The sequence below is a fragment of the Pholcus phalangioides genome, unplaced genomic scaffold, assembly GCF_987345545.1.
Source record: "Pholcus phalangioides strain wild (caught in Gottingen) unplaced genomic scaffold, Ppha-v1.0 ptg000008l_1, whole genome shotgun sequence".
In the NCBI taxonomy this organism is placed as follows: Eukaryota; Metazoa; Arthropoda; class Arachnida; order Araneae; family Pholcidae; genus Pholcus; species Pholcus phalangioides.
The window spans coordinates 50831285-50858205 of NW_028301601.1; the positions used below are offsets into that span (position 1 = coordinate 50831285).

The following is a 26921-nucleotide window of genomic DNA, read 5'->3' on the forward strand; positions in this document are numbered from 1 at the left end:
CGTTTTCTCATTTTAAATTAATAAATGAATGCAAAATGTAAATAAAAGTTTAAAAAAATTCTTTACAAAATTATGCACTTTCCTATCATTGGTGATATTCTAAAAAAAAGCAAAACGTTTTTTTTTGATGAACAAAATTTGTCCCCTCGATCTTCTCGCACTATCTTTAGCAAACTGACCTTATATAAAATGGCAATTCGACACATTTGGCTGTATGCCGGCCGCTCCGGTCTGGATGTATTCGGAGTAAAACCAATCTTATCAAATTGGAAAGATTTCAAATGTCACATTCCGTCACTTTCTGAATGCTCCGAGATTCATTAGAAATAAAGGTATAAGAAAGGATTCCGTTCCGTGAAGTTCGTTTCTGTGTAATGCTTGTTATGTGTAGTGCTGCCACCTGCCATCCATTTTTTTTTCTTACTATGCGTGAAGTGTAATGATTGAATAATAAACCGTTGCAGGGATGTTGTTCTCTCTGCGGCGACGAGAAATTTTAACGGAGGGGTAATTGGCTCGCATTTGCACCTTGAAGTTTAAATCGAACTCGATTAAACTGTAGTACAATGATAATAGACCTTAGTTGTGAGCAGTTTAACTTTTCAAACGGCTTTGACGAGAAATCTCGTCCTCATAAAAAACCGCACTGACAAGCACAGGTAGGTTGTGAAATGCATTTCTCATACCCCTAATTTCTTTCGTTTATTCTTTTCTATACCCCTTAGTTTGCACCTGCTAAAAGTCGGAAGGAAGCCTGCTTCATTAAAAAAGATGACATTTTGAAGGGATATTTAGGGATTTCCCATTGCCGCTTAAAGTATTAGAGTCTAGAGCCCCGTTTACGTGCTCCGTATTGCGGAATGTTGCGGTTGAATATTAACCTGCTTGACTTTTTTTAACCCTCGCAGGGAAAAAAGAAGGGGTATTTATTTATAAACAGGGGGTAAAAGAAAAGGTACATATTTATCCCATCTTCTTTTGTGGGATTTCGGTATCACAATCCCTTTCCCATAATCCTTTGCATGTTTTCCTATTACCGGAATTTTCATTTTCCGTGTAAACGGGGGCCTAGGCTATGAATTCTTAATCCTCTATTTTGTCCGAACACTTACGTCAGGATCCCGATCTAGGATGTTTTAGTAGCCCTTCTAGTTTGAAAAACAAATCAAATAAAATAATACGATTTGTCCTGGGTTCCCAGAGTTGATGCCATGTCAGCCTTTCGCAACATAGGCATAAAATAAATTTATTCTTTGTTCCCTGCCCATCATGTAGAGCGGAAATGGGCAAACTTTTTGTCAGCGGGCAAAAAAGGAAAGAATTGGCAGGCCGATGTAATTTATTATAACACTCTTTTTCTTTTATAAAGCATTTCGATGCAATTATTTTAAAATTTGAAGGAGGCCACATAGACCCTCTAAGTTTGTCGTAGTTTACTCATTATTAATGAAGGAGGATATGATTTAGTTGGTGTATATGTACAGTGCATTTACTAGCCAGACCTTACTTTATTTAGAAAAATACACGAAATAGAAATCCTGAATATAAGGGGACATCGCAATTTACACTGCTCAAAAACAAAAAAAGAATTGCACGTGTTCCCTTAGGAAATTTTTATGGTTTTAGGGTTGCAATCGGGGCTGATGATTTGAAAAACCGTTGTTTGTCTTGCCGCATTGAGTCTAGTTTTTGGGATAATGCAAACGCTCAACAATGCGATTTGTATGCTGCTTGCGTGTTACAATTGAAATTTAGTTTTCACTTTAGCTCAAAAACTAGAGCCAATCTGACAAAACCAGCGAGAATAACAAACATGTAACACATGTTTGTATTCGTGTAACACGTCTGAATTTGTGTATTAAAAAAAAAAAAAGAGATTCGTGATCAGCGTCTCAATAATTCAAATATCTTCGAGAACAAATTCGGTGTTGAGCAGTGTTACTTATAGCCGAAATGCGAAGAATCACTAGAAAGTGAAAAATAAAGTTCGCAGTGAATTGAAATATATACGAACGTATTACAAGAAAAAAATTGCAATTATGTGAAGTTAAATATTAGTAGTCGCTTGATCATCTTTTTTGTCGCACCACGGCCATTTTCTGCACACGAGGGTTAATTAGACCGGGACCTACAATTTATTGCCGATTCCGAACGGCAGAGAGGTTGGTGCACTAACCCTTCGATGGGGGAACTCCCTGCGGTAGCAATTTTTTCTGTGGTCATGTGGCCGTTTCTGTTGTACGCCTGTGTCAGGAAAGTTTTCTGACAAGGATGAACCAGGTATCGAACTACCTGCGACACCTCTAAACATCCTTTGGTACTTTAGGCGCGTATCAGTAGTCGTAATTTTCATGATATAATACAGTCAAACCCGCTTAGTGCTATTCAGTGAACAAATCTTCCATTTCTTACGCGTGTAAAACCGCGATTCGATATAACCGACGGCAGCTTTAGTGAGGGTGCGAGGGCAGCGGTGTACCCGAGGGGCAAGTTATGGGGGGGGGCAGTTTAGGCCTTAGTTAGACATCAGAATTTTTTAAAATTTCCAATAATAAAAAATCAATGACATCAATAATTTCAGCCGTACCTTGATGACGAATATCTTGAGAGAACTTGAGTAACAGACAGGGCTTGGAACCGTTACATCAAAAGTAAGAATATACTGTCACAAAGGGCAAATATGCGTTTTGGTGCCCCCTTCCCCGGTAATTTTTTGGAATGGTCAATGCAAAAGAAAAATTCGTCTTCTCAAAGAAACAAACGGCTGGTCCCTGGAGCACCAGAAACGCCTTGAAATTTATTATCGCCTTGTAAAATACTCTTCACACAGGGATAAGTGTAAGTAATAATGGCTCACCAATAAAAGCCCTAACGTGCATAAAGTTATCTGGAATGATTATGAACGATAAAATAATTCTGGGCCAAAGAGCGAGATAGTTTCATGAAAAGCGGGACGTATGGTCATGCATATTTTGAGCAGTAAATATTGGTGTGGGCTTTGTATCACGGTATCCCCTAGCCTGAAGAGCTGTTAGCATCCTTCAAGAGTCGGCTAAAATTCGTTACAACACCAGAATTCTGCGAAATAAATGGTAGCGTTAAATCGGGGTTCGACTGTTTATAAATAAAAGATAATTATCTCATCCTCGATTTTACTAAAGTAAATAAAAGAAGATTATTAATAATTTCAAGAAAGCTTCATTATAAAACGGGAAGAAACTGGGAATCTTTTCGTAAACAGTCGGGATGACCATAGATACGTGAAAATGTTCTGCAAAGTAAATGGGTCACTCTCTAATACACAAGTCTTCAACCTTTTTCTACTCGCGAGCACTACCAGTGTCCATCATCAAAAAAAGAGCACCCTTACGGTGAGTTTGACATACGAATCATGGAATCAGGATTATTTCAGTTCTTGAATGCAATTAGTACAGGGTGTTTAATTGTAATGTTGATCGAGTGCTCGCGAGCATGAAATCGGACACGAGCATCGAGCACTCTGGGTGTATTAGGGGAGCACCGTGGTGCTCGCGAGCAACGGATTGAAGATGGCTGTCCTAATGCATGTATTATGAATAGAAGTACAAAGAACACGACTTTTCCTCTTACAATTTTTTATTCCTCTCCGAAAGAGCCACTTAATTTGGCACGTCGCCCATATAAATACATTTATTTATACTCTCTGTACATAATCGTATGCTCGTCCCGTATAAGTGTTGTCACGGATGGTCGTCGTCATCATCGAAGGTGTTGAAGAAGTTGTCGTTCACCGAGTACAATCCGTCTACGATCGCGCAGTCGACGTTGTAAGGATGGTCGCATACCAGGTAAGCCTGATTGAACACGGTTTGGTTCGGGCAGAGGAAAGAGAAAGCTCCGACTCCGTAGGCTCCTGGACAAATGTGAAACACTTGACAGTCCACCTCGGGATCGGCGTAGTATCCGTAAGACCTACCTTCGCAGGTGAACGAAGTTTGTGGCACGCTGTCGTAAAATGGCAGAATCTGCGCCTGGAAAACGAATGAAATAAAAATTATATGCCACTTATATATTTGCGGCAACACACTGCTGTAGGAACTTCACGTAACAGAATCAATCAATGTCGTAGATTAGTTTCATACCCACCCTGTGTCTCCGAGCAAATGGACTTTCCTTTATCATTAGCAATGATGACCAAAAGCAAAGGCTATAGCATAGCTGCCAAGTCTCCCGAATTTTACCTTCATCGCTCGACATCCCGAAAAGTTCTTAAATCTCCCGAATTTTTACGAAAATCACAAAAATCCCTAATTGTCCCTTAAAATTCCCTACTTCATTAAAAAAAATCCCCGCTTATGAAAACAATCCCTAAGGAATTTCTTGTGGGGCATCTTTTTTTCCCTTTCGAAATGACGTCACACGTCGTAAATGGGGAAATTCCCTTTTTAAGGAAGTTTTACAAACCCTCTGATGGTAACAAGAAAGTTGTTTGTCTTATCGTGCAGGGAAATGACTTAGCAGCCAATAGTCCTGGATAATTATTGAAGATTATAGTCACGCGCATGTGGTCAAAATTTCTTTTGTTATAACGTGCGATATAACCAAACACGAATACTGATAAGCAAAAACATATTTATGACATGAATGTCGCTCTCCACTTGTTAATACAAGATATACAGAAGACTGGATGTTGTGAAGATATTTATTATTTTAGATGTTCATTTTTTAAGGAAGGAAAAAACTCATCTCTGCCTATTATATAATATTTATATAATATTATTAATATTATATAATTTATATAATATTATTAATATTATATAATATTTATATATAGCCCTCTGGTGGCTCGTCGTCCATGAGCTATTAGCTGATCGGTTCACCGTCCATTGCACGGTTCCGTTCGGCACATATACGCTCTAGCGAAGGAAAATCTCTATCTCCTCTGTAGCTTAGTGGTCAGAGCACTCGTCCGGCAATCGAGGGACCCGGGTTCGACTCCCGGTAGAGGCAGAGATGAGTTTTTTCCTTCCTTAAAAAATGAACATCTAAAATAATAAATATCTTCACAACATCCAGTCTTCTGTATATCTTGTAAAAACATATTTAATCAATTTTATAGATACTTATTCCGATGAATTTCTTTTCATCAAACGTTCCAGAAGAGGGCCGACTTTTCCTTTTTGTACAAGTTGTGTTACGGACATAAACATCGGTCATGGAAAGACTGCCATCATCACTCGTGAAATGAAAAAAAAAACACATCAAGCAAGTGTCACAAAAAGTCAGTGTTCTTCAAAAATTGACGGTGTTTTCCTTCATCTTCCGATGATTTTGGGGTCATTCGCGGAGAATGTTTGTTCACAGCGTTTCTGATTGAACACAATATTTATTTTTACATCATTGAAGTTTTGGCCTCCAATTTCACTTGTTTTCTGCGTAGTAATTTTATTCCCAAGGGTTTAACTTCCATGTGTGTAAAATCCCTATTTTAATTTGACTTCAGTTTTTGAGTAGGTATTTTATTTCCTACGCTCTAACTTTTATATTTGGAAAATCCCTATTTTATTTGGAAAAATCCCTATTGTATTTGGAAAAATCCCTATTGTATTTGGAAAAATCCCTATTGTATTTGGAAAAATCCCTATTGTATTTATTAGGGAGTGGTTTTAGCATAAAATACGGGTGTGCGCGAAAATCTCCCGAATTTTCATTTTCAAAAGTTGGCAGCTATGCTATAGTGAGCAAGCGGTCTAAAATGAACATGGCATGAACACACGCATAGCGTGAACATGTCGCCTTCGAGTCCACCTTGTATCCACAGGTCGCTGCGCATACAGCAACTTACAGCCGATTTTTATTGATTTGTTGAAGATTTTTACTCATTTACTGCTGATTTTTATTGATTTGTTGAAGATTTTTACTCATTTACTGCTGATTTTTATTGATTTGTTGAAGATTTTTACTGATTTACTGCCGCTGTGGTGGTCGAGTGGTCATAGTGACGGACTCGCATCGCGGGGATCCGGGTTCGAACCCCACCGGCGCCGCAGTGGTGGTCGGCTGAAGTTGGTTTTCTGTGGTTCCCAACTTCAAGGCGCGAATGCGAGCTGATCTCCCCGTTAAGAAGTTTCGCCACAGAGAGCAACAGGCCTACAACGTTACAAATATGCAATCATTACACTTCACTCACAATTGAAGTATAAATGGCAGCACTGAAATATCAGACACAACACTAGCTACACACACAGACTGTTAGGTGCACTCACTTTGTTCCTCCACTCTGCCGTGAAGCTGGGCTGGAAGAGATCTCGGCAACGGAATAAGTCCGGTGGCAGAGACCCTGGCGGTCTCTGCCATCATTGCTGATTTTTATTGATTTACTGCTGATTTTTATTGATTTATTGAAGTGTCCTCACTGACCACTATAAACGACGTCACCTGTCTCCAATGCATGGCACTGCCATCATTATCGAAACAAAATCCACTCACACAAAACTCATTACAGTAAAACTCCCTCTAAACAATCTCCCCTCGTTTACGGCCAAATAATAATTTCCCCCGTATAATAAAAGCATGCATTTCAAACCCCTGATTAACGGTCACCCCCCCCCCTCTTTTACGGACTATTTTTTTTTTTTTGTCCCAACGGTGTCCGCAAAAGAGAGGTTTTACTGTATTATCATTATTAAATGCAAATATCATCATTAAATCATATTTAAGTAAACCTCTCTTTTGTGGGCACCAGTGGGATAAAAAAATTCGTCCAGGTGAAAAGACAGGTGACCGTTGTGACCAGGGATTTGAAATGCATACTTTTATTATACGGGGGAAATTATTATTTGACCGTAAAAGAGGGATGTCCGGTAAGAGGGTACTGTATTATCACTCAATTATAAGTAAATACAGAAAAAATATTTCGAATACAACTTACGTCCGTCCTTATCCAGGGTACAGTACCTGAAAAGAAAATCAAACGGTTATATTTTGCAAATAAGCGATACGTACACCTAATGACAAGATTCGGCACATTCATAAATGGAGGTTTTCATTGTCTTTTATCTGGACAATATGTGACGGGAACCTCTGACCCATTAATCACTGGAAATGCGATATTATTGTATGATGAAACTCACCAGTATTTTCCTGATCGAGGTCAGAGAAATGTTTCAAGTACAGCAGTGTTTTGCGACTTGAAAGTTACGGTTTCGTTTTTTGTCTTTTTGTTTTTCCTGGTTCCCTTCTTATGGTGTCTGTGTGCGTGCCCGATGGTCATTAGTTTTTAAGGGTGATTCGTTATAATCTGTTTCTCTTCCATGAATCGACTTCACCGTCACGCATCGCGTAACCACACACAAAGATAAGTACTACAGTAACATAAAGACTATAGGCCTATGTATGTCTTATAGGCAATGAGAGGGAAAATAATGAAAGTTTGTTTTATAGCAGAGGGTCCACACTGCACATCCTCTGGCCGGCGGGCCAAATGTTGCCCACGAAAGGTGTCCCGGTCAAAACACGCAACCTGATAATGCAGTCAAATCTAGATCCGCCCTTACCAGACGCTGGGGTCCCGGTGCGAAATTAATAGCCGGGCCAGAGGCGTCTTGATAATTTCGGGGGCACCACTTAGTCTCGAATTTTATATGTTTTGTGGGGAGAAGGGAATTGAAAATTCGAAAAATTAAAATCGTTAAAATATTCAGAATAAATGCAAGAAATAATTCCAGGATCATGAATGAACGCCAGAAATTTCGCAGTGGACTTAATCCCGTTGCCGAGATTACTTCCAGCCCAGGGACGTGGCAGAGTCCGGAGTAAATTCCAGCACCAGAGAATATTCAGAATAAATGCAAGAATATTATTCCAGCGTTTATCGAAGATCAGAATAAACGAAATGTATACTTTGAGGATTGATGAAATAGACTGTATTCTTCTTTTCAATTTTTAATATTGTATGATGATGTCATGCCATTGATGTCATGCCATTCTATCATGCGCGCAAGCTGTTTTAAATGTATTTTTTTTGGAAATTTTAAAAAAATTAAGTATCTCAGATATGTGAAATTTTATACCAGCATAAGATATTTAATCAAAAATATGTCGAAAAATCTTCTAATAGATTAATGGCTAAATAGTATTTTTAATGATATTTTAACTTTCCCCCCATGTTAAGACGTATGTGACCCTTAAATAATACGCTGTGCAACTATTATAAATTAAAAGGAAGGACCATCACCGGTCAATTTGACCGGTAATCATAGATATGCTCACTTCGGCTAATTAGAAGCTTGCTTAATGATCGACTAATTACAAAATAAAAATACTAATATGGAATAAAATGTAGTGATGCAAATAATCATTGAATTTTGTTTGCAAGCTATAGAATTTTGAGCACGTCATGCATGTTTTTATTCATTAATACTTGCTAAATGCTGAAGCAGAGTAATACTACCTTGGTAAGTATAGACATCGTCATCATATTCATCATCATCATCATCCCAGCAATCATCATCGTTTGCCCCCCCCCCCTCCCCCAGACTTTCAATTCTATCTCCGTCTATGTATAATAATAAAAGATCAAAAAATTAATTTCACGTGAAATTCAAGGAAAAATTGACGAAGTTCCTTGTCGGATGGTCATCGACACCGGAGCCAATGTGAGCCGGAGTCAATTGAACCCCCCCCCCCCCGGAAGAAGTGTGCCCCCCCCCCCTCTGGAAAAAGTTGAAATGACGGCCCTGGATAAACTGCTACAGGAACTGCAAGTCAACAACATCATCGAGCCATCAAAGAGTTCATGAGCGTCACCGATCGTGCTGGTGAGAAAGAAGGACGGTTCCACCCGATTCTGCTGTGTCGATTACATAAGGTTGAACGATGTCACCAAGAAAGACAGTTAGTTATCCGCTGCCAAGAATCAATGACGCTCTTGACACGCTTTCCGGACATCAGTGGTTTTTTACCCTGGACCTGAAGAGTGGATATTGGCAGGTGGAAATCCACCCAGACGATCGAAAAAAAGACGACCTTCACCACCGAACAAGGATTATGGCAGTTTAAGGTGATGCCATTCGGCTTGTGCAATGTTCCGGCTTCCTTCGAAGGGCTGACGGAGACCGTTTCATGGACTATCATACGAATCGTGTCCCGTGTACTTGGACGATATAATAATAGTTGGAAGAACATTCTTGGAGCATCTACAAAATTTGAGCAAAGTCCTTCAGAAGCTTAGAGGTGTCAATTTTTGAAATTGAGCTCGACAAAGTGCCGTCTGTTCAGACACGAAGTCACCTACTTGGGTCACATCATCTCTCGAGAGGGAATAAGGACAAATCCTGAGAAAACCAAAGCCGCCGAAGACTCCCTGGAGGTGGAGAGAGATGGCGTGCTGTACCGCAAATGGGAATCGAAGGACGGGAAGACGTTCCGATGGCAACTCGTCTTACCAAAAGGCCGAGTAAAACAAGTTTTGAATGAGAATAATGGCACGGAAGTCCGACCGGTGGACATTTCGGCATAACCAAGACTCTCGAGAAGGTCCGTGAACGATTCTATAGGGACAAGTCCAGGACCGATGTAGAGAAATGGTGCAAGAGTTGCGACGCCTGCTCCTCGCTAAGGCACCCGGGCCCGCCTTCAACGCTACAACGTTGGTGCGCCGTTCGAGAGAATCGCCCTGAACTCCTCGGACCGTTACCCAGAATCCACAATGGTCACAAATATATACTTGTGGTGATGGACTATTTTACCAAATGGTCGGAAGCGTATCCTTTTCCTGATCAAAAAGGTTTTGTGCGAAATTGGGTGTCTCGATTGGGAGTCCCCCATGCTGATCCATTCCGATCAGGGAAGAAACTTCACTTCAGCAGTTTTCGGCGGCATGTGTAAGCTTCTAATGGAAAAGACGCAAACGATGCCGCTTCATCCGGAATCTGATGGGATGGTCGAAAGATTCAACAGATCCATCCTGAATCACCTCTCGCAATTCGTGTCGCAGAACCAACAATATCGGGACGCAAAGTCACCGCTTTTCCTACTGGCCAGCCGAACTGCTGTCCGCGAGAGCACCGGATTTTCACCAGCGCCGATGCTTATGGGACGAGATCTTCGGCGGTCGCTGTTTGAGCGACCGCCAGATGCTCCCACCGGAAGACTATCCATCGAGGGACTAGGAGCGCCTCGAGGATGTGCATCGAATCGCCAGAGACAGGATCAATATCGGCTTGATCTTACAGTTACCGAATATTCTGAAGTTAAATACAGTACTTAAAAAGTTCCGTCCTGTGATTATTCAAAGACATTTTTGATCATAGTCTGCTTTACTGACGCGTGCCGCTTCTTCGCTGCCAAGTTTAACCATCTTTGCAGCATCATCATGTCGATTAATGTAGCTTCTTCTTGTTGCTCAATGTATTTAATTGTAGTTTGTAGAGCCGTTATATGAAATTCTTCGTCGTTATATGAAATTCTGAGAGGCTCAACAGTTGGTGCTTGATCTTGATCTTCAATTTCGTTTCCATCGTAATTGACAAGAGTGGCAATTAGATATTTGATACTGATCACATCCTTTTCATCCAACTCTCGATTTCTTGCTCGTAACTTGCAGTTCTTGTTGCCGATTGATGCGTGTATTTTTATTATTATTTTTTTTTTTCGGTGGCACGTTGGATAATAAGGAAGGTCGGATAAACGAGACTCTACTGTATATACATTTTCAAAGTCAAAAAAATTTTCAGAAACCGTCGAGTTCTACAACGAAACGGAGTATATTGTTGAACAGATGGCTCGAATGCATGAAATCCGCACATCATTCATTTGCCAGTGTGGGTTTTCCACAACATTCGACGTATCTTCAAGAAATGCTTGGCTGATTTGTAGAAACAAAGAACCGGGAAAGTTATTTTCCTTCCTGTTGAAATTAGCTAAAACGCTTAGAAACCCTAATTTGTTCAGGAATCAGAATTTTGCTAACAACATTAAGCGCTACTATACCAGGAAAAACACAGCGAGGTCAAGTCCCGTGGTGCAAAAGCAAAACGAGCGATCAATTTTCAATGCGTAAAAGACCTGCTTGCTGAAAATGTGTTTCTTAACTTGAAAAGAGAATCATTAAAAACAGAAAGTAAGTTCATATGTGTGCTTCTGGAGCGAAGACATTCTTATATACATTTAAACATTAAAAAAAACTCCCAAAAATCGAGGTTTTCATAATGAAAATTAGCCTCCGGTTATTTTGACTGGTACCTGTCCTAACAGTGCTAAATTACAGAGAAAATTTCAACTTTAAAACTGTAAGCAGTACGGCAATGATTGCATCACCATGGCATGAGCGTAGATGTTAATCAGCAAGTAAGACAAAATTAATAATGGTGTAGTGTATATATTAAAATGAATACTTCAAATTAAAATTGCTCGTCAAAATCTGAATTCTCATAGGATGAGTACTAATAACTCTTTCAGACCTACATGCAACAAATAAATAGGTTGCTTTCTGTTACTGTAGATTTTTTTTCTATTTTTGCACCTCAGGGAGTTAAACCTTGACCTAAAGTATTGCGTAAGTTTTGAGTTAGAAATACAGTGAATATGAAATTCAAGGCTTCCGTCAGAGGACAGCACTCAAAGTTGAACTTTAAAGGCATGAGGGGTGGGGGTTTATAAGATGGCTTCTATAGTCCGTTTCAGGTTAACTTTGCAGTGAAGAGGAAGCTACGAGGGAACCGCATCACTCGTTGCTATGACAACGAAGGCCTCTTAACCAATGTATCGATGCGCAACCTCGGTAAGGTATGGCTGATTCTCGCCAATCTCGCAGAAAAAAATATTTTTTTCGTATAACGTAATACAGTTTTAGTCATTTTTTACGGATTCCCATTCTATGGAATCCTCACTTGAAGTTGTAGAACTATCGAATTCTCTATTACTTATTAATTGTTGTTGCTCCAACATGTGTTCCATCAGGCCATCTGCAATCCAAAATTCCTCTTCTTTTCAATAACGTGCTTCATGCATTATTGCCAAAAAGAACGGAGAACGTTTTAGCGTGTCTATCTCTGGTGAAAAGATACAACTGTCACAGAAGGAAAAAATACACTGCAAGCCTAAACCATTGTGGGTCTCTCTCTCTCTCTCTCTCTCTCTCTCTCTCTTGCTTATTTATATTTATCTGGAGAGACAGCCTCTGTGTGTGTGTGCAAAAGAGACATTACTTATGTCAACACCCTCCGCTATCGGCTATTGGAATTCAGAAACCACCCCTATCCCACGAACACGGCAAGAAATAGATAATTTAAAAAAAGGGGGGGGGGGCGACGCGACTGGAACCGTAACCTACACCCATAAAGAGAGCCTCTCACAACGGTATCGGCGCTGTCGTGGAAGAGGGGCTTTTCCTGTAATCTGTGAGTGAATATTTGAATTCGTTGGAGGTTATTTTCGGGAGAAAAAAAAACCTGATTGAATATTCGTCTGGGTGTGTAGGCCTATAAGTACATGCAAAACTGAATGGAAAAGTGTATTGGAAAATTCAACAAAATGACGATATAATATATATGTCACCGGCAAAGTATGAAATCCCGGTAACATATATATATAATTATACAACCAAAAAAAGAGCACGACAGAGAGAGTGACATTAGCGGGGAAAACTTCTTGGAAATCGCGCCAAAATGTTCTTGAGCTCGCCATGGATTTTTGATAATGGTAACCAATATTTTTTCTAATTTAAAATTTTTTAACAAATATACATTGGTTCAAAACGGTATTTTTTCAGTATCTTTTTCGAAATCATAAAAAAATTTGAAATATTCTATATAAATGATCATCAGAAACCTCCGATGTATGGGAACTATATTTTGCGGAGAAGGAATACACTCTCTACCTTTCTCTTCACTGAAAAGTTAACCTGAAACAAACTTTTTTATAGGAGAAAGTGCCTCCGGACAAAGTGTGATTTATTGCATAAAATTTAGCAATAAAATTCTGGGGAAATCATCGAAGGCGAGTAAAGTTGCCAGTGGCAAAAAAAAGTTTGTCAAACGCCAGTAAAGTTGCCAGTCACACCTAAAAGAACTGTGAAAGCAAGTAAAGTTGCTAATTACAGCGAAAATATTTGTCAAAGGCAAGTGAAATTGCCAATCACACCTAAACAAAATGTCAAAGCAAGTAAAGTTCGCCAATCACAGCCAAAAAAACTGTCAAAGGGGAATAAAGTTTTCAATTACCGCAGGGTAAAAATTTGTCATGGACAACTAAAGTTGTCAATCACACCCAAAAGAAATTTGATGAAAAAAAAAACCCCTCTAAATAAGGAGACAACTTTAATGAGCAATAGCCATATGTGGGAAACCGTCTTTCAATATCTTTTGCTATTTTGTGAGTACATTTCAGCTAGCCACGGCAAAAAGCCTCCAAGGGGCAGATTTGGATCTCAGCCGGGTATACCGTTTGAAGATCACGAGGCGAAACAAGAATTTTACACAGGTTACCAAAATTCTTTGGCGCATACATATCGCTCAATCACAGGCACTTGACCTGAAAGTCCTTTAATGAAGATATTTTCTTGCCAAAAATTGCAATTTACGTCTCATATTCAGAATGAAACCCAACACATCATTCCATATCTCAATCCCTATAATTTCATTCATAATAATTGCTTCCACGTTTCGTGGATAGTAATAATAATAATATCAGGGAAAGTTATCAAAGGAAAATATCGTTTCGTTAAAGCTCACTCTAACGTGAAAACAGCCTCATCCTAAGTGTATGGGTGTTCCAAATCAAATTTAAAAACGCCAAAAACATGCTAAAAAGGAGGCCATAAAAAATGAAAAATTGATCCTCCAAATAAGAAGAAGACAACTTTAATAGGCAATGGTCAAATGTGGGAAATCGTCTTTCCACATCTTTAGCTGTTTCAACCAGGTTACGAAATAATTTGACGTTTGCGTATCACGTCATCTCGGGTATTTGAAAATCCGCAATTCATAAGTTACTCAAGCCCCTTTCTTGCCAAGAACTACAATTTATGTCTCATATTCGCAATGAAACCCAACACATCATTCCATATCTCAAACCCTATGATTTCATTCATAATAATTGCTTTCACGTTTCGGGAATAATAATAATAATATCAGCGCGAAAGTAATCAGAGCTATCGTTTCGATTAAGCTCACTCAGAAATAGGCAAAGAACTGTTCCGTCTTAAGTGTAAGGGAGTTCCAAAAGTCATTCGTCTAATACAGATTAAAATACTATTAAAGCATGTATCAGGAAGAGCACAAAAAATAAATCCTCGCAAATAAGACTTTAATAGACAATGGCAGGGGCGTAGCCAGAAATTTCGTTCGGGGGGGGGGGGCACTTTCATTTCGGGCGGGGGGACCAAAGTGACAGAACAATAGATTTGGCCATCTTTTTCCCTTTTTTCGGTCATTTTCTCACATTTCGGGGGGGGGGGGGGACCAGACCCCCAAGTCCCCCCCCCCCCGGCTACGCCCTTGGACAATGGACATTATGTGTCTTGGCCTTGACTATTTTGCTAGTCTTTTAGAGAAAAGAAAGCCAGATTTTTTTGGAACTTGGGGCTTTCAACTTCTGCCATAACTGGTATGACCAGGACCAGGGTAAATAGATTACGACATCTGAAGTGTATAAAGACATGAAAAACGTTCCAATCAAGAAATCTCCAGGCATTGATGGAAGCTCTAGCAAATTCTTTAAGAATGAGAATTTTTTGCCCTTTGTTACATCGCTGTTTTTAATCTTTTTTTTAACGGTAAGGAAATTCCGCTTGAAAATGGAGAACTAAAATCTGATTTTTTCCCATTATTCAAAAAATGTTCTAGGTCTGAGATCACCAATTGTAGACTCCCTATCCCCCCCAGCTTGATTGATATACATCAATCCTTCAGAATCGATTGGTTGAGCGAAAGAGATGTTATCTCTGAATATCAGTCCGGCTTCCGGAGAGGACGATCAACACTTGACAGCATTTTCTTTCTAGATACAGTGTGATTAACAAAGTATTGAAACAAAAACGACGAGAATTATTTGTTTGTTGTTGTTTTATTCGTCGATTGCAAATCCGCTTTCGATACGATTAATCGGGAGTTGCTATGCAAAAGACTCCTTATAGCCAGTATAAGTTATACATTCGTCAATGCCTTAACATCTTTGTATCATAACGTGCCCGGTAATGTTATCACTGACTCGGGTCTTTCCCCCCCCCCCCCAGTTTCCTATTGATAATGGTAAAAAGCAGGGTTGCATTTTATATATATATATAAGAAGAGAGAGAAGAGAAGAAGTCCCGCACTATTTAATTGGTATATAAATGATCTAATCACCGATATTTGTAATTCAGATGCGGCAGGCGTTTCGATCTTAGATGCCGAGATCGAAATACTTGGTTACGCAGATGATATAGTAATGATCTCGGATTCTATGGTCGGTCTGCAAAAAAATGATGAAACGTTTAGAAAATTTCGCGATGCTCATTTTGATGCAGGTAAATTTGTCTAAATCCAAGATAGTTATCTAACGTAGGGGCCACAAGCTCCCCAAAAATTTTAAGTGGTTTTATAGGGGAAACGAAATTGAGAGAGATAGTAAATGAATATAGTGTACTTTTGGTGTATTTTTTTTTTACTAAAATGGCTCGTTTTTAGGAAACATGTTGTTAAATCTAAAGTGATCGCTATCAGCCATGTTGACAGACCTCGTCGTACACAGTATATGAAATATCTTACCAGATTCTTGATGAATTCAGACTATTTAAGCTCTGATTTAGTCGGCTGTTTTATATGGCTGTGAAATTTAGAGTCTGTATAATCATGATTTTGAGGCGGCTGCATCAGAGATTTCTAAGAGCATTTTACTCTCTCCCGCGCTAACCCCGTCATATTTAATTTACACAGAATTTGCGTCGATTACTCTTAATTTTCACTATACTCAAAAATATCATAAACTGAAGAGCCAAAAAAAACTGGTACAGGCATGCGTATGCAAATAAAGAGATATGGAACCAATCAGAGTACGGGGCTGCGGTCGGCAACGCCTATATAACACAACAAGTGTCTGTCTTAGTTGTTAGATCGGTTACTGCTGCTACAATGGCAGGTTATCGAGATTTAAGTGAGTTTGAACGTGGTGTTATAGTCGGCGCACGAGAGATGGGACATAGCATCTCCGAGGTAGCGATGAAATTTGGATTTTCACGTACGACCATTTTACGAGTGTACCGTGAATATCGGGAATCCGGTAAAAAATTAAATCTACGACATCGCTGCGGCCGCAAAAAGATCATGCAAGAACGAGACCAACGACGACTGACGAGAATGATTAAACGTGACAGACGTGCAACCCTTCCGCAAATTGCTGCAGATTTCAATGCTGGACCATCAGCAAGTGTCAGCGTGCGAACCATTCAACGAAACATCATCGATATGGGCTTTCGGAGGCGAAGGCCCACTCGTGTACCCTTGATGACTGCACGACACAAAGCTTTACGCCTCGCCTGGGCCCGACAACACCGACATTGGACTGTTGAGGACTGGAAACACGTTACCTGGTCTGACGAGTCTCGGTTCCAATTGCTTCTAGCTGAGACTGTTCAAGCTGGTGGAGGCACTGTGATGGTATGGGGCGTGTGCAGTTGGCGTGATATGGGACCCCTGATACGTCTAGATACGACTCTGACAGGTGACAGGTACGTAAGCATCCTGTCTGATCACCTACACCCATTCATGTCCATTGTGCATTCCGACGGACTTGGACAATTTCAGCAGGATAATGAAACACCCCACACGTCCAGAATTGCTACAAAGTGGCTCCGGGAACACTCTTCTGACTTCAGACACTTCCGCTGGCCACCAAAATCCCCAGACATAAACATTATTCAACATATCTGGGATGACTTGCAACGTGCTGTTCAGAAGAGATCTCCACCCCACTCTTACTCCTACGGATTTATGGACAGGCCTGCAGGATTCATGGTGTCAATTACCCCCAGCACTACTTCAGACATTAGTCGAGTCCATGCCACGTCGTGTTGCGGCACTTCTGCGCGCTCGCGGGGGCCCTACACGATATTAGGCAGGTGCACCAGTTTTTTTGGCTCTTCAGTGTACTTCGAAGACTTGCATCAAATGCAGCCTGGAATAAAAAAATTGGGTGGGGTGAGAGAATTTCATTCTAAAATGAAGAATACAACATGGAATTTCCACTATATGACACCTAATCTTGAATGGATCTCACCCCGATCTTACAGCCGTAGTTTGCCGTTTTGGAGATTCACTTGTATTTTTGACCTTAAAAAAAAACAGCAAATTCAACCCATATTTTAAATATCTGGACACTGTTTTTTTCCAAAGTTTTACTTGAATTCTGGATACAGTTTTCGCTACATTAGAAATTTAGAATCTGATCTGCAACTTTAATCGCTTTAGAGATTCCTGCATTTTTTGTTGTAAAAATACGTAGTATATGATTTTTTACTCTTGTGAATCATTTCAGGGAATAAGATTTTGTCATCTCTCAATGCTCAATATATTTCGATTACAGAGGCGGCATATTTGATGGAAAATGAACCACATATGATCATTGGATTTTTAGGTCTTCTTAACGAAATGACAATTTTGAAACCTTGATTTTTCTCTCTTCAGCAGAGAATATTAGAGAGAGAAACATAATTTAATATAATTAATAATTTTTTTTTTTTGTAAACAATTTAAATACTTCTAACTTTTCTAAATGTTGATAGATATTATTATATTGTTTCATAATTTGCGTTTTTTAAAATGCATTTTTGTCATTTTATTGCATATAACAGTTTTTTTTTTAATTTGCATACTTGCACAATATACTTTTTTTCCCTCTCCCCACGCCCTTTGGGGTTTAATTATTCTTTTTTCTCTTTGTATTTCTCTCTCACCTTTGTAATTTTCTCTTTCTCGCTCAAAGGGGTTGGTGCACGCAGATTTCCCAAAAAAAACACATTTTCTTAAATTTTTCAATTTTTAAGTACTACGAAATTTTTCTGCGTTTAACTGTTGAAGTTTTTGTTCTACCTGTACTAAAAAAAATTTTTAAATATTTCAATATAAACTGCTAGCAGACATTACACACGCTAATATTTTTAACTAAAATGCTTTTTTTCTCAAAACTAAGTTTTTTCGTTAGATAAGGAACATTTTTTTCGAACACCAGTCATTCGAATGTCTTGAAACGTCGTGTGTGTCTCAGTACTATGGTGTTTCATACTTTTACACGAGGATTTTTTATTGAAACTATTTGAAAAAATTTTATGGCACAAAATATGGGAAAATTTTGGTTATTTTTGAAAAAAGTTGCTAAGGTTAAAATTCAAGGAAAAAATATTCAACAATTAAAATCCTAAATCCTCGCTGTAAAGTATGTAAAACCATAATGTTGAGATACGCACAAAGTTTCAAGACATTTGAATGAGTGGTGTTCGAGAAAATGTTCCTTATCAAACACAAAAAACTTAATTTTGAGAAAAACGCATTTTAGTGAAAAACATTAGCACGTGTAATGCCTGCCGGCAGTTTACGTTAAAATATTTTTAGTATAAGTAGAACAAAAACTTCAACACAGTTAGACGCAAAAAATTTTCATAGTATTTAAAAACTGAAAAATTGGAAATGTTTTTTTTTTTAGAAAATCTGCGTGCGCCAAACCCCTTAAAACTATGTATTTATTTGTAATGTACTTTTTTGTACAAATTCTGGTGGCCTCTTAAACGAATAAATTATTATTACATTGCTCGCCATCTCAGGTATTTGACCTGAAAGTTTGAAATTCATAGGGGACTTCATGTCCCTATTAAATACAACTTTCAACATATCATGTGTCTCATATTCACAATGAAATCCAACACATCAATCCATTTCTCAATTATCTCTATCATTCCATTCATAATTGCTTCCTCGTTTCGAGAATAATAATAATAATATCAGAAAAAGTAATCAAGAGGAAAAACATCGTTTCGATTATGGTCATTCAGACTTTTACAAGTAACAGCTCCGTCCTAAGCGTAAGGGTGTTGCAAGTCATTCATCTCACAGAGATTAAAACACTATTAAAGCATGTGTCAGGAAGAGTACAAAAAGAATAAATCCATGCAAATAAGAAGACTATATGTACAATTGCCATTATGTGGGAAATCGTCTTTAATATCTTTAGTTGTTTTCTCTGAACACATTTCAGAGCTAGCCACAACTAAAAGCCTCCAAGGGACAAATTTGGCTACCAGCCGGGTATACCTTTTGAAGATCACGAGGCAAAACAAGAAATTAGTAAATTAAACAAAAACAGGTTGCGAAATTCTTTTGGTGTTTAGATATCACTCACTCTCAGGTATTTGACCTGAAAGTCCTCATAAGTTCCGAAATGAAGACCATTTTCTTTTGCCGGGAACTACAATTTATGTCTCATATTCACAATGAAACCCAACACATCATTCCATATCTCAAACCCTATGATTTCGTTCATAATAATTGCTTTCACGTTTTGTGAATAATAATATCAGAGAAAGTAATCAAGAGAGAGCTATCGTTTCGATTAAGCTCACTCAGAACTGAGAAAAGAATAGCCCCGTCCTAAAAGTGTAAGGGTGCTCCAAGTCATTCATCTAACCGAGATTAAAACACTATTAAAGTATGTGTCAGGAAGAGCACACACACAAAAAATGGAAAATAAATCCTTCAAATAATAATAAGAAGACGACTTTAATGGACAATGGCCATATGTGGGAGGCGATTGCCCGTTCACACAGAAAAGAAAAACAAAGGGCTGAACTTCGCAGGAATTGTCTTCATTGCTGCTGCTGCTGCTGCTGAATATGACCTGAATCCCATGGTACTCTCTCCCACAATCCAGCTTATAAGTCACAATGGGAAAGAAAGTCCATAATCTTAATGAGAAGGTAAATTTGGGAGGTCTTCCGTAGTCTTCTACCTGGTACCAGCGTCCGAAAAGCGAATGAGAAATTGATCGGAAAACAAGATAACGGTCATTCCCTAGGCTTTTAGCCTAATCCTCCCGTCGATCAGCTTCTTTTTTCTCACAGCCTAACTATTTATTTATAAAGAGATTTCTATCGCCTTGTAACCTCTTTAGGATGCCTATTATGGCTGCAGTTTTGTTTTCTACCATTCCAGTAGTAGTAACAGTCCAAGGAATTTCTGGTGAAATCATGACCTTCTAAGGTCATTTGTGTATTATCGATGAGCACTTCAGCTCTGTGTACCACATAACCCTCTTGTCTTGCACGCTCTAAAACAGGGGTGCGCAACTTTTGCAATCCAACTGGCCAGCCGGTCGTCCCAACTTTTTCATAGAATATCCCGTTTTTCACCGACTTTCAACAAGGCTTAAATGGATTTTTGAAATTAAGAATTGAGACTATTTTCATGACTTATAAATTAATGATTTTGACAATATTTTTGACTGTGATTAGGAAACTTTTCTTTTGTAATTGGCAACCTTATTTCCCTTAGACGATTTTTCTATCTGTAATTGGCAACTTTACTTGGTTTTGATGGGTTTTTTTTTGGCTCTAATTGGTTTACTGATGGGCTTTAACTTCCCTAGACAATTTTTTGGCTGCAAACGACAACCATATTCGCCTTAGACAATTTCTTTATCTGCAATCGGTAACTTGGCTTTGACAATTTTTTTTTTGGCTGTAATTGGAAACCTTACTTGCCTTAGACAGTTTTTTTGGCTGTAGTTGGCAACCTTACCTGCCTTAAACAATTTTTTTTTTTTTTTGGCTCTAACTGGCCGTACTTACCTTAGACAATTTTTTTTTTAATCTGTAATCTGCTTTACTTACATTAGATAATTTTTTTTTTTTTTTGGCTGCAATTGGAAACCTTACTTGCCTTAGACAATTTTTTGGCTGCAAATGGCAACTTTACTTGAATTTGACTTTATTTTTGCGTGATATCCCTCACTGATCCTGTATTTCCATGAAAGAAATATAGGCTGCCCAGGCTTTTATCGTGCAAGTATTTATATTCTTTCCTATGAGAACATCTTTCACATGCCGAATGAAACTTCCTGTTCGGCGTTCCACGTGCCGGTGGTTGTGCACCCGCTGCTCTCAAACCTTTTGTACCAGAACTGTTATAGTACGAGTAGTATATAACATATTTTTATGGAATTTGCACCACAATGCGTCGGATTTGTTGTTGTTGTGTGTGTGTGTGTGTGTTCTTGCTGGTAGGTGACTCTGTTTGGCGCACGTTGATAAAATACATCAGAGACCAAAGACCCACTGGCTAGCGCAAAAGCCAGACGGCAAGCCTAAAACTCAGCTGTCAGTCAAGAATACTAGCTCTGCGAGTGTAGGGCCCGACTAAGCGTCCTAGACGGAGAAGAGGACCGTGAAGGAGGGCAACTGGGGCTCGCAGACACCAAAGACCCATTTCCCGGAACTTGGGCTAGAAAGCAATGCCAAACGAACTCAGAGCGGGAATATGAGTGCAGGGCCCGCCTGGGGACAGATGGACCATGAGGGTCCAATGGGCTAAAGGGGGACCTGGAGAGACCAAAGACCATGGCCCGTAGCCAGAAATTTCGTTCAAGAAGGGGGGGAACCAAAGTGATAGAACAGTAGAGAGAGAGAGATTTGGCCATCTTTTTCCCTTTTCTGGTTACTTTCTCATACTGCAAGAGGAGGGAGGAAGACCCATAATCCCCTCCCTCCCTCCGCTACGGCCTTGCAAAGACCCATTAACCGGCATATCAAACGGCTGACAACTACGAAAACAACAAGGGTTCAGACGAGTAATGGAGGCTCACCTTTGAACCGCCCATTGCTCGCCGTTGTTGCTCAGGCCGGCCGGCAACAATAGCAAGGCAGCCGAGGGCGCAACCGAGCACTGGAGCTCGCCACCCAAACGCCCACTGGATATCTTACTGGTGGGTGGGCAAGAACAAGCTCCGCCCAAGGGTTCCGGGAGATCTGAAGGGCCATGACATTTGGTGGGGGGACACTCACACTTCTGACGCAACTCAACTGGTATTAAATTGCCGATGGCGATAGACCGGAGTTGTGCTCTGTTTGAATGAATGAAATAATGATAAAATACATGAAAATATTTAGAATACAGCACTTTCATCAAATTTGCCTTTTCCACAATTATCCATCCCAGTCTTAAAGATACGTAATAATGCAACAAAGTCGTAGTTCGATTCGCATTCATTTGTTCCCCGGAAGAATTCGTTTATAAGTTAATTCTCATGATCTTTAAAGCAATGCTTCTCAACCGGGGGCCATGTGCCCCCCTCCCTCCGTTGTGGTACTGGTATATTTTAAGGAGGCCACGTAAGAAAATAATTAAGTAGGAGGGAAGTCGTGACAGATAATTAGTTAATGGGGCCCACAGAGAGCTGAGGGAAAAATTTAGATATGAAGAAAAATAAAGCTTTTAGACACACGAAATATGGTGGGGAAAAATTGCATCTACTTTTAGAAAGCCCATAGACCCTGGACCATCTTGACGCAGGGGCCCATCCGGGACCTCATGCCTGTTGGAGGCCTACATGATGAGATCTGGTATTATATTCGACAGTTGTGTGTGTGTAAGCATACAAATACAGGTATATAGCCTAAGTTCTTACTTCAAGCCATGTATAGGATCCCCGGAACATCACTTTTTTTTCGGGGACCCATGATGTTGAGACGGCCCGGCATACAAGAAGGAAGCTCACTTAAATCTAGCTCACGGTAGATGCGAATCCAGGGTGATGTGTAGCGAGGGGCGTTTTATGTTCAGGTTTTACAGGACAGACCAATTTTTCCTATATAATCGGCTTAATCCCATTTATCGGCTTTTGGTAGAGGTGATTGCCCCCATCGCCCCCACTCTTGATCCTTTTCCAGCCCAGGAATCCACAGATCGACCTTATTTATAAAAATTCTGTTCATTATCAGAAATTAGTTTTAACTAAATTCAGTTCAGGAAGTAAGAAAGGTTTCTCTCCTGTATGAAGACGGGGACCCTAGATAAGAAGGGGGAGGGGGCAAGAAGAAAATATGGTCCAACGGGAGGGGGTATGGCCTAAAAAGGGTTAAGAAACACAGTTTTAAAGGGATCAAATTTGATTATTATATTAAGAAAACAATTGGAAGCGTCACCTATTTGGCAAGAATTTTAAATATTTCTTTTCTCGTGTCATATAAAATCCGACTGACAAGTCTAAGGCCGCAAACCCCCACCCGTTACGTCAAAAAAAAATTTTTTTTTTTTTTTAATTTGTCCAGATTTATGGAGCACACTGTATATAGGCTTCTTACCGAGCAGAATGATCAGCAATCTGTACATCATCGCTGGCATCAAATTAAACTTCCGTTTTGCCAAAAGAAGAAAATCTTTCTTGCCTAAGGAACAGCCCTGTGTCAACATGTACATGAAATGCAAAAAAAAAAAAACATAATTAAAAACTAATAACGCTATCATAATGGAATTGTCGACATTTATTGCATTACATCTGAAACATCAATTATGTTATCCAATTATTCGCCCACTAAAGAAAACAGAGAAAAATCGTAAAATAAATTTAAAGCACTTTATAAAAATTGGAAACAACTTCCATACAAGTAACGTGGTATATATATGTTACGGTAAATTTGTGCGGTTATTATATATACTTACGGGCATTGGCGTACGCAAGGGGGGGCGGGTTGGGGTTCTAACCCCACTCTCAAACCGAGATTATAGTGTTATTTTGCAGGAAAAAATGTAAACCCCCTCCTTGAGAAGAAAAAATTTAACTCCCCCCCCCACCCCTTCAGAAAATTCTGCATGCGCCTATGCTTACCGGTTATTATGCATACTTACCAAACATTTTGGTAAGTCTGATAAATTTCCCTAAATTTACCAATTTTACCGTCAATTATGCGTAGTGCCCAAGCGTCGTTGGTAAATTTAATAAGTACTAGAAGAGAATTATAACTTTCACCGGCGGTTATGCATGATGCCCAAGCGTCGCGTCGCTGGTAAACATGATAAATCGTATTACAGTAAAATATTTTTTGTGGACACCGGCGGGACAAACAAATTCGTCCGTAAAAGAGGGGTGGCCGTTAATGAACGGTTTGAAATGCATACTTTTATTATACAACTGAAAATTATTATTTGACCGTAAAAGAGAGGGTGATAGCATCTGGGTGGTGTCCGTTAGGGGGGCGGGGGGGGAGATGTACTGTATCGTAATATTTATCAACGAAGCTTGGGTATTATGCATATCCACCGGTAAAAAAGTGATAAATTTATCAAACTTACCAAGACGATTGGTAAAGATGCATAATAACAGGTTATTATATTAAATAGGTCAAAAAACCTAAAATTCAGGTTTTTTAACCTATCAGCAACGACGTTTCATCTTTAGGTCATAAAAATCCGAGCCCTAGTTATTATCTAGGGCTATATATATATATATATGTTATGGTAAGTGTGATGAATCGGTTATCAATAACCGATTCATCACATTTACCGTAATATATATATCTCAGGGTTTCTCAACCTTTTTACAACTGCGGACCGGTGAAAAAAATTGGATAATCTCATAGATCGGTGGAAAGGGAAAAATAATTTGAAAACCGGCAAAAAATTATCAAAAATAATTTGTTGGCCGCAACAAATAAATAAATGAGGAAAAATAATTTACGAACCGCCAATATTAAGTAAATAGGAGAAATAATTTGCTGACCGGAAAAAAATAAATGAACGGGAGAAATAATTTGCGGGCCGGCAAACAAATAAATAAATAGGAAAAGAATTAGCAGACTGTCAAAAAAATAAATGGGAGAAATAGTTACCGGACAGGCAAAAAAATGACAAAGTAGAGATAATCGGCGTACAGGCAAAAAAAATAAACTGGAAAAATAATTTGCAGACCGGCAAAAAATAAGTGAGTAGGAGACAACTTGCGGACCGGCAATAAAAATAAATGGGGGAAATAATTATCGGATTGGCGAAATATTAAATAGGAAAAATAATTTGCTGACCGGAAAAAAATAAATAAATGGGAGAAATAATTTACCAATCACAAAAATTAAAACATTTGGAGAAATAATTAGCGGACTAGTAAAAAATAAACGAGAGAGATAATTTGCAGACTGGCAAAAAGTAAATAAGAGTAGAATATGTAACTTGTGGACCGTGTCAAAAAAATAATAATAATTGGAAGAAATAATTAGTGAACTCGGAATCTTACATGCTGTAAAAATTGAACATACAGTGAAACCTCGATGTAACGATACTGTGCGGACAAAGAAAAAATATCGTTTTGCAGAGATGGTTATCGTCATATCGAGACGATTATCATCACGTGTCATCAAATTTATGTAGTTGTTAATCGGCATTATTAGTACCACTACAGAATGCGTTTTATTCACCGCAGAAATTTAATTGATTGGTTTATTAATGTAATCCACAGTTATGAATGTACTTTCGTAAAGTTGTTTATCGCGTTGCACTTTTATGTCATATTTATATATATATATATACACAGAAACTACCAATACCAATTATTTCCTATAGCGCTTAGGCCGGCATCACGCTATAAAAGTTAGATAAAAGATCTTTGTAAGGCCGGTATTACACTATAAAAGTTTTCTCAAAGTCATTTTATAAAACTTGAAAAATTCAACCAATAAGATTATCGGTTGCATTTGCTCGAATGTAACCTATGAGCTTTATTGGTTGGATTTTTTGAGTTTTATAAAAGGGATTTTATCAAACTTTTGTAGTGTAATACCGGCCTAAGTAGAAAAACAGAATATCATCCTCAAAACCTACGTCAAAATAATCCATCGTCATGACAAATATGACAAATAAAATTATGTTTCTTTTGAGAATGAAGATTCTAAAAACACTAAAATATAATTAGAGCAACTTTGCGTCAAGCATAAATTACTAACCACTACAAAATTCATATGAGGGGTTTGGGAACTTGTTGGCAGGGCCGTCATTTCAACTTTTTCCGGGTGGGGCAGAGAGCATGTACTCAATGTATGTATATATATATATATATATACCACATTTATAGTTACCATATATAGTTACCATTTATTTTTTTCAAAAGCCGGGGGGGGGGGCAATGATCCCCCCCCCCGACACCCCCAAATGACGGGCCTGCTCGTTGGGATGCGTTAAAAAAATACATGTTATCAATGCATACACATGTATGACCGCCATGTCCTACATACGTAATAACAATAATTTTTACTTTCGGAAACCAAAATACCATTTCCTATATCTCTATCGTTTTTTTTTGCATATTACATGAGTTTTAAGTAACATACATTACATGAAATCGACGTTGATCCGATTCAAAAACGTTCAGCTCTCGTTATTATTACTATTATTACAACAAGGAAATAGAGTATTCAATGTAAATACACGTAAAATACAAAACTCGTGAGGTAAAATGCAATTCGTTACTCACGATTTTTCAGGATTATTCCAATTACAATTTATTTGAAAAAAATTAGATTTCCATGGCATTTTCTTTTCTCGACGGAAAGTAAATGGGGAAAATATTAATATGCGTAGTTTCGTTTGTCAATGAGAGAATACTTCTAATTAGTGAGAAAGCAATTTCTTGACCTCATTTCGCTTTTATATTAATTGGTTTAATTAAAACATCTCTTTTAATTGAAGTTTAATATAAAGAGACTCCTGTCTTGCAGAAAGGGTATTCAGCATTTAGGGGGAGTGCGGGGCCACTTCATTGATGTGAAAACTTGCTGCGGGTCACTTGGTTAAAATGATCTGGACCAGCGCCGCTGGTCACTTAAGGAACCGTTCAAGTATTACGTCATCATCGGGGGGGGGGAGGGGGTTTCCGATTTGCTGACTTTTGCTGACAAGGGGGGACGGGGGGGGGTTTGGATAATGCTTACGTCA

At 38.8% G+C, this 26921-nt stretch overlaps 1 protein-coding gene across 1 annotated transcript in view; it reads right to left on the reverse strand.

Annotated features, from left to right (window-relative positions):
* Positions 1–3607: 3607 nt before the first annotated feature.
* LOC149084460 (U-scoloptoxin(01)-Cw1a-like) overlaps positions 3608–26921 on the reverse strand; it is a 30208-nt gene continuing 6894 nt past the window's right edge. The window contains exons 2-4 of the mRNA XM_089235484.1: positions 23306–23402; positions 6911–6936; positions 3608–4010 (exon numbers count right to left, since the gene is read on the reverse strand). Coding sequence (XP_089091610.1) covers positions 3720–4010; positions 6911–6936; positions 23306–23345 — 357 coding nt within the window. The 5' untranslated portion in view covers positions 23346–23402 and the 3' untranslated portion in view covers positions 3608–3719. The remainder of the gene's footprint in view (positions 4011–6910; positions 6937–23305; positions 23403–26921) is intronic.